The sequence below is a fragment of the Trichomonascus vanleenenianus genome, assembly GCF_965637985.1.
Source record: "Trichomonascus vanleenenianus strain CLIB 3782 genome assembly, contig: TRVA0_038S, whole genome shotgun sequence".
In the NCBI taxonomy this organism is placed as follows: Eukaryota; Fungi; Ascomycota; class Dipodascomycetes; order Dipodascales; family Trichomonascaceae; genus Blastobotrys; species Blastobotrys vanleenenianus.
Genome location: NW_027481849.1, coordinates 128,916 through 143,846, shown reverse-complemented (window position 1 = coordinate 143,846; position 14,931 = coordinate 128,916). Strand labels below are relative to the sequence as shown.

Here is a 14,931-nt window from a genome sequence, read left to right as displayed (position 1 = left end):
CGTTCTACCCGTTCTACCCGTTCTACCCGTTCTACCCGTTCTACCCGTTCTACCCGTTCTACCCGTTCTACCCGTTCTACCCGTTCTACCCGTTCGTTCTATCGCCACATCCAACTTATTGGAGGCTCAGCCGGATACCCGGATAGAACCTCTATCCGACCCGGTGCAGGGAGTCAAGGCCCGAATGGCTCCCCAGTGCCCTTCAGGAGGTTACCACTCCTGGCCAAGGCGGACGCAGCAATGAGTAAGACTGCAACCCCGCCCACACCATGGGTGGCCGTACACCACCAACCCCACATTGTATAAGAGATATAATAATAATAATGAACTTTTGCTAGTCTTTCAATTAAGTCCATCTTCATCTAGGAGAATCTTCAGCCACATATTGTTCTCTTCCCTGTAGGGATTGGCATCCGCGAGGTCACGCTTGCCATCCTACATTCTACCGTTCTATAATATTAACTATGGCATTATTGCTGACTCATATTATACATTGCCAATACTTAGTCATCAATAATGCTTTGTCATTAATACAACTTTATATTAATGACTAAGTATGATAGTTTTTAATTCTCTACGAATTAACAATAGTGGAGTTCAGGTAATAATTTACCTTGATATAACCAGCTATAAAATTCCCTTCACTCCCCAGTCATCCTCAGCCCTTTCATATTTTATCACTGTTAGAATCAGAATTTTTAATTTTAATTAACTTCGATCGACGCTATTTTACCCGCCTCTCTCGAGCTCCGTACATGTCTGGGAGATCACGTTTGCCCGGAATATTAGGGCATAGTTGCATCTGTCACGAGATACATTTGATGACTTCATCTCAGACATGTATGAGAAATCTGGAACGATATTAACGTATTATTATGAGTGTAAAAGATTCTGTTAATATAAAAAATAACAGTAATATACATGTACATGACAAAACTTTTTAAATATAAATCCCACACAGGAATGGCTCGGACACTAATAGATTTTTATTCACTGTAGACAGGATAGATTTTTTCAGCATGTTTCAAGCTGAAAATATTGTCCATGGGTTTTATGCGCGATAGGTGGTTATTCTATTATCGCTTACGTGGGAGTTTATTTTACACCCAGCCAACTACATTCCATAGATTTATCAATTAACATGTATTGAAGAACGAAAATATTTTTTTATTTTGTGAATTAATCAATAAATTCTGTATTGTGAGCCCGTTGACTCTCTTTTAAAGAAGGCCCAGTTCTTTATATTACATCAGCATTTTTCTCCGCTTCGCAGACGTTCAACGAAAATCATTTCGTTGATGGGACCGATTTACTTAGCACAAGATCGCAAGAGGACAAATGATTCCAGTCGTTGTTCAAGCTAGTTTTCACAAAGCCTGAAGAAAGTTTAATACTTAGTATCAAACTCTTTGAGTAGCGATGTTCTGGATTACCGTTCTGCAGTCTTTTGCGGAGATTGTACTTCAAGATTTCGAAGTGAAGAGAGCAAAAAAATAATTTTAAGCTGCTTATGGGAGATACCACTTAGCAATTTTTTGATTAATCACTGCTGTTGGGTCCAAATAACATGCCCGAAAGTTGCCAAGCAAAAATTCCAAAATATGGGGCAGACTACAAATGTGGTTCACAAGTAACTTTAATCGGAAAAAGAGCTTATTCATTTTTCCAAATACATTGTTGGTCAAAATACCCCACATGACCTTCACAATTTGTTGTGTTATTTCCAAAACACAATCCCAGCCAGTTTCCCAATTCTCGCCAAAATTAACAGTCTCAGAACGCACTATCATTTGTCCGTCATTGTGCTGTCCGATAATATCCAAGCTAAAGCTATGCTGAGCGGGCCCCTGTTCAATGTAATCGTACGCATCCATATTCCCGTTATACCTTACATTTAACCAATTGCTCACGTCATCCCAATTAGCCACAGGAAAGCTATTTGAAAAGACTTTAATTCCTCCCTTGTTGCTTAAGATAGCCGTTGAAGTCTCTTTTCTCATTAGGCTACGGTCCACGTGCCGAAGTTCGATCGAAGATCCATTCACGATACCTCCAATGGCCACATTACTACTACCGACCGTCCTCGTCAGCAAAAATGGTATCAGATCACTTTGAACGTCTTCGGCTGTGCGTTTTTGTAGTTCATTCTTACTCAATGGAGTGAGAGTTGTGATGTTGTTGTGTACATTGCTTTGTATCTCTGCAATAGTAATGGTAGCATTGGATGAAATGATATACTCACCATGTGTCAGAAATCTATTGCTTAGATCGCTGTCCATAATTGTGCTGCGCTTGGTGCCATGCTGCCCTGCGGTTCCCTTAAATGCCAGAATTGCGAAGCCCATTTCAAAAGCATTAGAAATAACAGATTGTTGGCATTCTTTGCTCCACATAGGCTTCCCTTCGTCGCTAGTGCACGAATCAGTCAGATCTAAAATACTCTCCGTGGCTGCAGCACCCCATGTTGACCACATCGTTCGGCGAGTTCCAGATCGATCGACGAGAGTTGGAATCAATACTTTACACCTTTTTTTATATTATCAGAATCTATTATACTCATACCGGTATGTTAATAATACGTTACAATCATTACAACTTCCCACATAATACTCTGAGATGAGCTGGTGTCAACTGACATTTTTGACTGGTGTTGAGGTATACCGGTTAGGAGAGTAACCGAGTACCGGTTAGGAGAGGAACCGAGAAATACCGGTTAGAGAGGAACCGAGGAATACCGGTTAGAGAGGAACCGAGGAGTACCGGTCTGGCAATGGAGTGAGAGATAAAAGGAGGAGATTCCCATGGTTGGAGAAGTAAGCAAATAGACAGTAATGCAGGAACTCACCGGGGACCAAGTCTCTGACACACAACCAGTAGCTGCTGCGGTAAGAATGGATAAGGATCCATTCGTTCAACAACTGGTGCATTATGGTGCGTAACGTTGACAATATACCCTCGGGAAGTATCGCTGACACTATCACCATCGCATGATATCACTCAAGTAACCTTTAGACTGGCCGTTCCTAAATTGTAAATGATCATGTTAGCTCCTCATCTTCGTTTAGACTTTGTTTCCAAAATCCGCTTGACTCGTCGTGACTGCTTAAATAACCTATGAGTACTCGTTAACATAGCAGACCTTGTTGTATTTTTCTTTCTTTTTTTTCATATATTGTAATGGTTGTTTGCAGATATGACTTCTGCAAAGAGCCAAATCGAAATAATTGTTGCGCATAGATTAAACGGGTTCCGCATGTCTTCAGCACCTCAGGAAAATCAAATAATAGTTACTTAGAATAAGGGTAATGAGAATGCAAAATCTTTTGAAGCGCACTGTTCAGCTTAAATATTCATATTGTATCCAACACTAAACAAAATACTGTATAAGTGTATTCTGCTGGCACAGCTGCAGTATAGAGCTGTGCAGGTAAGGAAAAGGAATACATATAGGAGGGGAGGCATGGGCTTCCCACTCAGGGACCAGCGTCCCGAAATCATGCCAAGATGCCAAGCTCTCCCAGCACTTGATATGTAATGTAATATCGCTCCGGCGGACTTAAATGTGGCGCAGGCAGACAGTGTCATGCCAAAGGTAGTTCCCCTCGTACGAATTGTGTTTTTGGTATCTCACAGATAGTGCGGAGTAAATCAATTCCGGTCGGACTCTACAATACTCTGTATATACCTGATAGTGAATGGGGACCCAGGAATTGGTGATGCAGGCTCCTAAAACTTACCATTTCACCATGGCGACCCCGCCATTAGATGAGGCAGTAGGCTAAGACTGGGCGGGATCTAACAACCATGTGGCCTACCAGTCACCACGGATGAGAAAAACCGTCGGGAAGCCAGTCAACTATGCAGGATGCATCCGCTGTGATGTCACAGAAAAACGATTTAGCCTGTTTTTACGGAGCCGACAGATTGGGCCGCCGAAATGGGAGCTTGTCTGCATGGCAATCGCTGAGTACTAAGCTGGCTTAAACGATTTCGTTCGGTTCATGCCTTTTTCGAAGATTGGTTAGGGTGGTGGCTTACTGATGCACAGGCGATCTCAGGTGGTTGATGAATGGTTGAAACTTCCTAAACTGAGCTAGCAGAATGGCACGGCAATACATTTTCAGGCCTTGTATGGGAAGTGCCAGTAATGCAATTTTGCAAATACCGTTTTATTAATGTGGTCGATTAAGCCAAGGGATATTTTTACCGGGCACCGGGGCTCAGTACAACGCGGTCATTCGTTCACGCCGTGCGGGTAAACCCGATCAATAACTCGTCATAATTAATACTCAGGCAACCAAAAGAGCTGTGAACAATATGATGTAGTTGAAAGGCGTGTTCAGTTTGCTAGAGGACCGTAGAGCAGCGATATAGTGAAGCCGATTTCAAGCACAGTACCAATAATTGACTGCTGACACTTTTTACTCCACATGGGCTTTCCTTCGTAATTAGTGCACGAGTCAGTTAAATCCAAAATATCATCGATAAGTGAAGCGCACCATGCTAACCACATCATTCGACGAGTTCCAAATTCATCAACAACAACGATTATAATAATCTTGATGCAGCGCAATTTATTGTAGTGGTTTGACGAGATATTAGACGCAAAGAGCAATAGCGCTATCGCTACGCATAGCAGTATTTGTTTCCGCATTACTCGGTAGTCGTTGTTCTCTGAACTTGGAAAACAGGATATTTGTGAACCTTCTCGAGGACACAACTAACAGGGCCCTATTGTTGGTCCAGCGGATCGCGCGCAACTGTGTACACTTAAGTATTTTTTTTCTGCACCATCGAAAAAGCAAAGCGCACGGCCCGATTCTGTCAGTGTGGCTGGAAAGGGGGGCATTTGCTCGGCTGACCCGTCGTTTAGCGTGTATGTAGATCGCTGGTGCGTTGCCGGGTTTGATCGGCGATGCTGCCGATGTAAACATGAGGTCATCATTATTTTCATCTTAACAGGATAACGCATGTTATTACATATAGAGAATTTATGATTATAATACCGCAAAAAGTTTGATTGACTGATCCAAAAAAGTACCGGTTCCTATAGCCAACCCGAAATAATCCAGGCCCATATTAAACCTTATAAAGAGCTTTGTAGATCTGTATCACCTTTAGTGAAAAAGTACAAACAGTATACTCTGCGGAAATACGAAAGCTCCAAAAAGTTAGTACATGTAGCATCAAAGTAAACATGCATGCCTCTCGGGTTCTGGGCATGCAGTTCAACATAAATGTCAAGGATTCATAATGTCGGCCGTTAAGAGATGATGTTTGTAACCCTGGCACACCGGAAAAGATCTTCCGGCATAATAATCATAGAGGATTGAAGCGGTAGCTTGCTTTCAAAAGGTAGTAAATCGCTTACAAATACTCAAAAACCAGAGATAGCGGGTAGCTACGATACCGACATCCATTCCGCATGAAAAGCAGCACCTGACAGTAGAGTAGTGATGCTTTCTCATCACCTAATCAGTATGAGCAGTGGGAATGTGCGAGCATTGTACACATTAGTTACAGTGGGTGAATTGTTGAAAGATATAAAAAGTATCCGAATCTTTCATGTATTTCTTTCGTGCCGAGAAGCATCGGCTGATCAGATATATCACTTGCATTCTGGATGAGAGCCCATTGAGTCTTGCAGAGAAGGGATCGTGCAACGACGTGATAGAGTGTTTCCAAATTGCCACACTTGCAAAGATTTGAGCCCAATTCACGTGGAACCGACGAACCCAGTTGTCCTCATGCACGTCGTCTAATACTAAGTTGCTCATTGTTGTTAACTTATAGTCAAGAAAAATAAAAGACCATTGCCAATGCATATTTCTACTGCGTGTTGGCTACGGACCAGTTACCGCATGCCAGGAGGAGAGTAACAGGCACTCATAAAACAAGAATGCCTTTCCTCGAGTCAAAGAAAATGACTTTAGTGATAGCCGGGTAGCCAAATTTCATCCGCTGAATAGACAGTAGAACAACTTACGAGCATAAACTGCTCGGATGAACTATATATTGTACTAAACTAAATAACTTAGAGGCAATTACCGGGTAATAACGCGCTATTTACTGAGTGGTAAGTCATTGGCTCATTGAAACTGTTGAGAGAACAGATTTTTTCCATTCTATCACTTGGGGTAGCTGATTTGGGTGGCATGGCTTTCTGCTTCAATTACCATACATTCCAGTAGCCAACTATTCCTAACCATGGGACACACCTTCAATACATGTTCACTGCTCAAGCAACTGCCCCACAACCTGGTATCCTCTCATACGTATCTCGGTTGTCCTTGCAGTCCTAACCCTAAGGACCTGTTCTTAAAACCGCTGCACCTCAAGAGAAACGATGCATATAACAGTAGTACCGGTACTGGCATTAAAGCTATCAGAGAAAGAAAAATAAGTAGCTCAACGAGCCGCGATAAAGATCTACTAGTTAAAACAATGCTTCATTCATAATGCGTAGAGACACAGTACTACTACCTGGACCTCAGATGAGCATACTAGTCAACTGTCGGGGATGCAGTATGCCAAGGAAATCCGGTATTTAGACATACCGCAGAGGTACCAGAGAAAATAACTCCACATGAAAGCATGATAGTACCTGGGGCTGTGCAAGTGGACACAACTTACCCCAAATTCTAGCTAAGGTCTAGTCACTCTATGCCGCTACATTTCTGTGGTGATGCTTAGTTTTGTAGGCGATACGAACCTAAGGCCCTTGCTGCCCGTATTACCGTTTCGCTCTACGTGCTTAGTCTCTTTGTCTAGAGTAGATTTCCAAAGAGTCACTAGCCCACAATGATCATTCAACTTCTGCCATTGACAGTTAATTCTGTGGGACCACATCACCAGACTGCTGAATAACTAGTCAAAAAAATGGTGTGTCAACCCCGGATTGAATATTTAAAGTGCATATATTTATCTCTGGTCTTCTCGGATACACGTGGGTGGGGTGATAGGCCAGAAGCGCGCGCTGCCCCACGGAAGTGGGCCTGCGGCGGAGGGACCCTCGCTTATCATGCAGCATGGCGCGGGGCAGTCACACAACGGTTTGTATGCAGGGGCCTAAAGGATGTTCATCCACTTCGTTTGAATATAAGGTGGTATTTCCGGAAAAGCATCAACGTTCATCTATCATTTACACTTTCTTTGATGGCAAATTCAACTAATACTCTCCAGCAGACGGGAGTACTGGGGGGTAGGAATCCCATCCAGTATTCGCCATCGGATCCCCTTACACTATTTTTAGTGCAATCGTTCATTATTATTGTACTAGCGCGGCTGATCCACTGGCCTCTCAGTTACTTGCGACAGCCTCGTGTAATCAGTGAAGTTGTTACTGGTATCATTCTTGGGCCGTCTGTGATGGGCCATGTGCCCAACTTCACTAACAGCATCTTTCCTACGCAGTCTATGTCTAATATCACAACTGTAGCGAACCTTGGGCTGATTATGTTTCTGTTCATGGTCGGTATGGAAGTGGATCTAGCATATGTGCGCAAGAATCTCAGGGTTGCGGTGTCTGTGGGGTTCTTAGGAATGATATTCCCATTCGCGCTTGGCTGGGCTGTAGCATTGGGCATTTACGACACCTATGGCCACGGGGACAACAGAGATGTATCCTACGCAGTATATGGGTTGTTTGTCGCCGTAGCTCTAGCCATCACAGCTCTGCCAGTCCTGGCACGAATTCTTACTGAACTGAGATTGCTGAGAGACCGAGTCGGTGTAATTGTGCTTTCTGCCGGAATAGGGAACGACCTCGCCGGATGGATCCTTCTAGCGTTGAGTGTAACCCTGGCCAACAATTCCCGTGGAATTAATACCCTATACGTTATTTTGTTATGCGTGGCGTGGTTTCTGCTACTCTATTTTGTGGTCAAACCCATTCTCCGCCGGTATCTTTTGCGGTTTGGTGGCATTGAAAAGGGTCCCTCTCAAATCGATGTGTCTATCCTTATATTACTAGTAATGGTTTCAGCGTTTTACACCGATATCATTGGAGTCCACCCTATCTTTGGTGCTTTCCTTATGGGAATTATCGTCCCTCGGGACAATGATTTCGTGGTTAGGCTCACTGAGAAGATTGAAGATTTTGTCACCTGCGTAATACTCCCACAGTATTTCGCCTTAGCCGGTCTCAGCTGCAATATTGGCCTACTCAATGATGGTACGGCTTGGGGATATGTTATTGCTCTAATTGCCATTGCCTTTATAGGCAAATTTGTTGGTGGAACATTGGGCGCTAGGTTCAATGGCCTGCTGTGGCGTGAATCTAGTACTGCTGGTATCCTCATGTCCTGCAAAGGTATCGTGGAGATTGTCGTCCTCACTGTGGGGCTTTCGTCTCACATTCTTACGGAAGAGGTTTTCACGATGTTCATCGTCATGACACTCGTCACCACCTTCCTTACTACTCCTCTGACAGTACTTCTCTATCCTGAATGGTATCGGTTAAAGGTCGCTAGATGGAGAAAGGGCGAAATTAACTGGGATGGAACTCCAAAGAGCTCCGAAAATGCCGAGAGTCCTTCAGCTGAGACCGGCGAAGTTGCAAAGCTTCCCTTCCGGACATCCCGCTTTATTGTGTCATTGGATAGCGTCGAAGCCATTTCCGTTGTCATGACCTTTATTCAATTGCTTTCGCCTAGTGGAGTATGTCATGATCGACCAGCCAATGAAAGCACTGATGTTGTGGACCAGAATTCTAGCGGAGATGAAACGCCCACCTCTGAGCCCCTATATGAAAGTACCCCCTCTTTGTTGCACGTTTTTGGCATCAGGCTCATTGAACTGACGCAGAGAACTGCTGATCTCATTCAAGCTACATCTGAAAATGACCTCGGAGAACATGACCCGATCCTCGCAGTCGTGAATACGTTTACTGCTATGCACCGAATTACGTTTACAGGCAAGGTGGCTATCACTCCGTTACATGACAGATCGTCCCTTATTGTCGGTGCCTCTACATCACCTAAGGATTTCCTGTTTCTTTCTTGGCATGATCCTATTGACGAATGGGAAAATGAGCGCAGGGAGAGCTCCAATCTCGATTTCGCGATGTTTAAAGAAGTATTCAGAGATGCTACATGCAATGTTGGGCTTTTTGTCGACAGAGGATTTAGTACACCTGTCGAAACAGGGTCGAGCTATCCTGAAAGCGCATGGTCCAAGCAGAGACGTATTTATGTTCCCTACTTTGAAGGTCCTGATGACAAATTGTGTGTCGGCTTGGCGCTTCAACTAGCAGAAAACCCTGGCGTGCATGTCACTTTAGACGTTATTTCACGACAAGGAAAAGATACAAGGGATGATGAGACTGTATTCACGTCTAGGCCATTGGACTATGTCTACCATGTGCTAGAAGGCTTGTCGGACTTGGTGAAATCGCGCATCCAGTTGATTCATAGTGAAGCTCTTGATATAGTGGTTCACGTTGAACAGCAGGCTGAAGCTCAATTCAAAGGCGGGCCAACTTCCAATGACCTTATTATAGTGGGTAGAACGAGCAAGTTCGGACCTGCTCACGCTAGCAAGGTCGATCAATCTATCACTGCTGCTGCTGCTGCTGCTGCTGCTGCTGCTGCTGATATTTTTGGCGGAGTTGCCACTTCGATAGTCGGAAACTGCCAAACCCACGCGTCTATTCTTGTTTGCCAAGCTCTAGAGTCAGCTCAGGAGTTACGGGGCGACGTAGTACTAACGAGATAATATTTTTTGTATGCTTTAACAAGGTTTCTTATGTCATAATCGTACGGTAGTACTAAAACCATTACAAACTTCCCATGGTAATACCTTGATAAGAGCATAATGTGGCTCGTAAATTACGGGCTGGCGATGGGGCCGATTTCCTTGGCGCCGGGGTTCTATGTGCGGTCCGAACTTGAGCTTTCGATCCAGCCAGCTGCCCATTAGTTTGACCTCTTGGGAGGCCTGGCGTTCGCTTCCGTCTGGTAGACGGAGGGCCCCTTTCGGTGCCTTCTGCGTTTGAGTAAAGTGCATGAAATCAAGCTTTTCCCCATAGTCGAAGACCGTGTAATTGCGTTTAGCCCAATTATCACGAAATTTATGGATGCTACCAAGTGTTTCGGCGTTAAAAGGCTGGCACGGGTCTTTTCCCCGGTATTTTGCGCGAGAGGTGTCATCGATGATGTTCCACATGTTCTTGCTCAAAAAGAAAGAGTTTTCCCTCATGCCATTAGCGCCTCGGCGCTAAGGATCGGTCCCATTGTTGTTATAGTTATCCACTTGAAATTCAAAAACCTTCGGTTGACGGGGCCAATTTTCCTGAATGAATCGTCTGTATTTCGAGCCCGTTGCGACTGTGTCCCCAAGTATTGCTGATACTATCAGCATCGCATGATATCACTAAAGTAACCTTGAGGCTGGCCGTTCCTAATTTGCAAATGATCATGTAAGCTCCTCATCTTTGTTAGACTATTGGATCCTTATCCATTCTTTCTGTCGCAGCTACTGGTTGTGTGTCAGAGACTTGGTTCCCGGTGAGTTCCTGCATTACTGTCTATTTGCTTACTTCTCCAACCATGGGAAATTCCTTCAATTTATCTTTCATGCTACCGGTGCGGTTCTCCTTCGCTTCATCGCCGATGTTCCGATTCCGCACCTCGGCTTATTCTTCGAACCGTTTCACTTCGGTCACTCACCGAGCCTGTCTGCATCGGTCACTCGCCGAACCGCTATACCTCAACAATCTTCGTTTAGACTTTTCGTTTCCAAAATCCTCTTGACTCGTCGTGACTGCTTGAATATGAGTACTCGTTAGCATAGCAAACTTTTTTTTTTATTTCTCACATAATCAAAATAGTCCATTATTCCATCTTTCACCTGATGTCCTCCGTCCCTTATTTTTCTCTTCTTTTTATTTATTATTTATTTTTAAATTTTTTTTTTTGTATTTCTCGCACAATCAAAATAGTCCGTTATTCCACCTTTCACCTGATGTCCTCCGTCCCTTATCATAGTACATCAACATATTTGTCCGCTAAGCAGACATATCAATATATATTATACAACAAATCAATGAAAATCGAAAACATTTAGTTGATAGGTGTCATGAAAGTAGTGAGTATACAAGTGTAAAGTTTTCTCCCCCTTCATCGACATCTCTTTGCATTAGAATTAATAATAAGGGACAGGTAGGTGAGAGATCAGACATTGGAGAAACTGGGTACTAACGAGTAATCACTGAAGATCTGTGTTGCTCAATCGAAGCAAGATTGAAGAAGCCAACAGATCATCTTTTATTAGGCATCCTTGATTCATGTCGCCGTAGAGTGTAATAAATAGTGACAAAAATTTGACTACTCACTATGATTTACTTAAACATGGGGAATTAACTATTCACATGAGCTAGTAAATACCTCTGGATAGTAGCATTACATTTGGACTATTAAAACCTAGAAAATGCAGCTCATTTCAAACGAATAAGGGATGCATATAATTTGATTACATCATACAGGATTAGTCAGTTTTGCTGAGATATTACGTAATCTTAGATTCTGCCTTATATATTGCAGAAGCTCCGGAAAGCCAACAACTTAAGCGGCCGTGTGGTCTAGTCGTATGATACTCGCTTTGGGCGACGATCATTACTGATCGATCTGAAGTTTGCGAGTGGTCCAGGGTTCAATTCCCTGCTCGGCCCGTTTGCCTGGCTAGCTCAATCGGTAGAGCGTGTGACTCTTAAGACCCTTCGGGGATGAAAGTCATCACAAGGTTGGGGGTTCGAGCCCCCCGTTGGGCTTCAATTTTTTTCACCGCGCACCGGGGGCCGGCCGGCCGGCCGCGACCGGTCGGCCGCGCGCGCGCGCGAGATATATATATATAGCTAGCTCAAGCTTAGGTCCGGATCCACCGCGTAGCCGGGTTTTGCAATGGCTGGCCCGGAATTCGATCGATATCGCGCGCGCGCGATCTATATATCGATCGCGCACGCGTTTAGAAAAAGTTAATTATAACTACATGTGCACGGTTGGAAAATTTAAATAGTGTACACATGTACCGGTAAATTTTTGTGTGGGCCCGGAAAACTCCCAGCAGCCTAGGCTGCCAATTGAAAATATTCAAAAAAAAAACAATTTAAATTTAAGCCTAAATTTTTATAACACGTTAATTATAAAATTATAAAATTATATAGTTCTACAGTACTCTAATTATAGCTGCACCGGCCTTCAAACCACGCGCGCACTCATAAGAATTAATTCGCTGCGCACAGCGCTCCCGCGCGAGAATTGTGCCTGCATCAAAGGTTCTCCCGAATAGCACAGTACCCCTCACCTGATTTTCCGGTAATTTTTTTAATGTGCGTCCATTAATTTTCGTGCATATACATACCTGCTCCATAGCCAGACTTTATCCCAATAAGCAGACACCCCCTGCAGTTCACAAACGTAGATTCTTACAGCAGTCCCAAGTTTTGGGATTAAAAGATACCGTAAGTCGTCAAGAAACCGGATTTAGATGCTTTTGTAACTCCCATATAGCTGCAATCTAGACTGAAGTAATGGCTAATCACTTTCCAACCCTTAAATGCTCAGAAATGGTGGAATAAAAGTTTAAAAGATGTGCGCTGTAAAAACTGCATGGGGCGCATACCTATTGGGAGGTCGGCTGTGGTAGTGCCTATGTGGTTGGTACTACACCTACGGTGGTTTTCGCTTCGCGAAAACGAAACACAGCAAAATGGAATTGCGTAGGAGGTAAGGAGGTAAGGTGTTTCGAAAAATCGATCCATCAGAAATGGACGAAAAAAAAAACCAATTACCTTTTCGGCTCCGAGAAGTGTGTGTGTACTACCGGTCTATAGCTGTCTGAACTTTTTTCCCCGCTCCCCGCGTCGGAATTTCTTGCTTCACACGAAAACGTTATGCATCCTAACGCAGGCAAGGGTAGCGGGGCCGTGTCGGGGTGACGCTTAAAAGAGTCCCACCATGTAACTCCAAAAGGATCATGCATAAGCTTCATGAGAAGTTATACCTATACAACACCTGGCGGCTTTACTGTATAACGTAGATTAATGCATATTCCAAAACGCCCTCTGGCGACGTTTATTATAAGTGTCTCCCTCATGGTACTCCAAAGACTTCATGCATAAGGGGGCCGTAAAAGCTTGGGGCCTACGTATGCCCTTCATGCGCGCAATTGAAAGCGAGAAGGGCCACAAGAGAGAAGGCGGACGAGAACCGGGAAAAGAAATCAGTTCAACCGGTCGCATATACGCGGGAGTTTTAGCGTGCCTGCTGAATCGTTCGAATGCGCAAGACTTACCAAGTGTAACTCAATTGCGGAATAGAAAGTTAAGCAAATTTTTTAGACAAACGCAACTATGTATAGGGATCATGCGGGGGCGGGGACTGGGGCTGGGGCGGGGACAATTTCGACATACTCGACCTGGGCCTTTTCGACCTGTTTCCGGATCTCTTCAGCCTCGAGGTCAATTTCATATGGAAGAGTACGGGCCACTCGAACCGGATCAAAGATGTTCTTTGATTGGATGAATATCGCGTCGATTTCTTCCAAGGTACGACGCTTGGTTTCAGGGTAAAAGAAATAGAACATCCAGAACGAAGAGAAGTTGATGCATGCGTAAACAATGTAGTACTTGTAGCCAATGTTACCGAACGCCACAGGGGTCACCATTGCGATCAGGAAGTTGAAGATCCAGTTTGAAGCAGCAGACATGGCCGTTACCTGAGCACGGGTCTGCAAAGGAGCGATTTCTGCAGCGTACATGAAAGGAACCAAGAAGAGACCGGTCGGGAAGAAGAAAAGAGCCATGAAGTAGAAAAAAATCGATGCACTGGCGGCGGACTTATTGGCCAAGTCAGAAGCCAGACCCGCTAAGCATGCAGTGGCAATAAACATGCCAGCTGAGCCCATTAGAAGCAAGGGCCGTCGACCAAGCCTATCAATAAGGATAACGCCCAAACCAGCAGCAATAAATTGCCACACCTGAAGACTCGCGCTAATGATTCGTGAAATGGTACCACTGTAGCCGAGATCGTTTTGGAAAATAGTATCAGAGTAAAAGGTGATAATGTTGATTCCAGACATTTGGGCACATATATTGACAAGAAGTGCAAGAATAGTTCTGTGCAAGTTTCTTGTCTCCGAAAGCGCAAAAGCTGAACGTGAAGCAGAATGATTCTCTTCAGCAAGAGCCTGTTGAATGACAGAGATTTCGAAGTCGATTTCTTCAGAGTTTTCCGGAATATCATTGAGGACCGACAGAGCAGTCCGCGCCTCAGCAATTTTATCCGCTTTGATCAACCAACGTGGACTTTCTGGTATAAAGCCCACCAGACTTAGAATAACCATCGCGAAAAGGGACTGGAAAGCGACAGGGAACCGCCAGTTGACCGAGCTATTAATATAGTAGAACCCAAACTCCAACCAGGTGGCAATCACAATACCTCCAATGGCAAAAAAACCTTGCAACATAACCAGGCGTCCTCGTGTCTCTGCCTTTGTGGACTCAGAAACCCACATTGGTACAGTGGCAGTGAAAGCACCAATTGCAAGACCAGTGATAATTCGGCCAGCGATGAGCTGGCCCAATGAAAATGGACTTGACTGGATAATAATACCCACCAAGGCAATTACACCAGCGCCTAACGTGGTTTTTTTTCGCCCAAATTTCCTACCAATATAATAGCAGGACAATGCTCCGATCGTACATCCCAGCTCATAGATGGCTACAACCAGACCCTGAATGGTCTGATGATGTGCAACCTCTGCCGCAGGTACACCAGCACCAGTATCAATCAACGGAAATATAGTCGTCCATGTGTCCAGAGTCAGCAGTCCATTCACGACTGCTTGGTCATAACCTTGAAGGGCAAAGCAGGTTGCACCCACAATTCCCACTAAGATCGTCAATGCGCTTCCTCTTAGATCCTTTAATCCCAT

General features: G+C 44.3%; 3 protein-coding genes and 2 non-coding genes across 5 annotated transcripts; 3 read left to right on the top strand and 2 right to left on the bottom strand.

The window, feature by feature from the left end:
• Positions 1 to 1,508: 1,508 nt before the first annotated feature.
• On the bottom strand, positions 1,509 to 2,474 carry TRVA0_038S01310 (uncharacterized protein; the record flags this gene model as incomplete). Its single annotated transcript, XM_076686495.1, has 1 exon — positions 1,509 to 2,474. One exon carries the CDS (start codon positions 2,472 to 2,474, stop codon positions 1,509 to 1,511), a length of 966 nt encoding a protein of 321 aa, XP_076539324.1.
• Positions 2,475 to 6,879: 4,405 nt separating this feature from the next.
• KHA1 (Kha1p) lies at positions 6,880 to 9,714 on the top strand (the record flags this gene model as incomplete). Its single annotated transcript, XM_076686494.1, has 1 exon — positions 6,880 to 9,714. The coding sequence occupies one exon, from the start codon at positions 6,880 to 6,882 to the stop codon at positions 9,712 to 9,714; it is 2,835 nt and encodes a 944-aa protein (XP_076539323.1).
• Positions 9,715 to 11,567: 1,853 nt separating this feature from the next.
• On the top strand, positions 11,568 to 11,668 carry tRNA-Pro(TGG). The gene is made up of 2 exons: positions 11,568 to 11,604; positions 11,632 to 11,668. It is a non-coding gene; the product is annotated as a tRNA-Pro (tRNA).
• A 4-nt stretch (positions 11,669 to 11,672) lies between these two features.
• tRNA-Lys(CTT) lies at positions 11,673 to 11,767 on the top strand. Its single transcript has 2 exons — positions 11,673 to 11,710; positions 11,731 to 11,767. It is a non-coding gene; the product is annotated as a tRNA-Lys (tRNA).
• Positions 11,768 to 13,359: 1,592 nt separating this feature from the next.
• Positions 13,360 to 14,931, bottom strand: HXT13 (sugar porter family MFS transporter; the record flags this gene model as incomplete). Its single annotated transcript, XM_076686493.1, has 1 exon — positions 13,360 to 14,931. One exon carries the CDS (start codon positions 14,929 to 14,931, stop codon positions 13,360 to 13,362), a length of 1,572 nt encoding a protein of 523 aa, XP_076539322.1.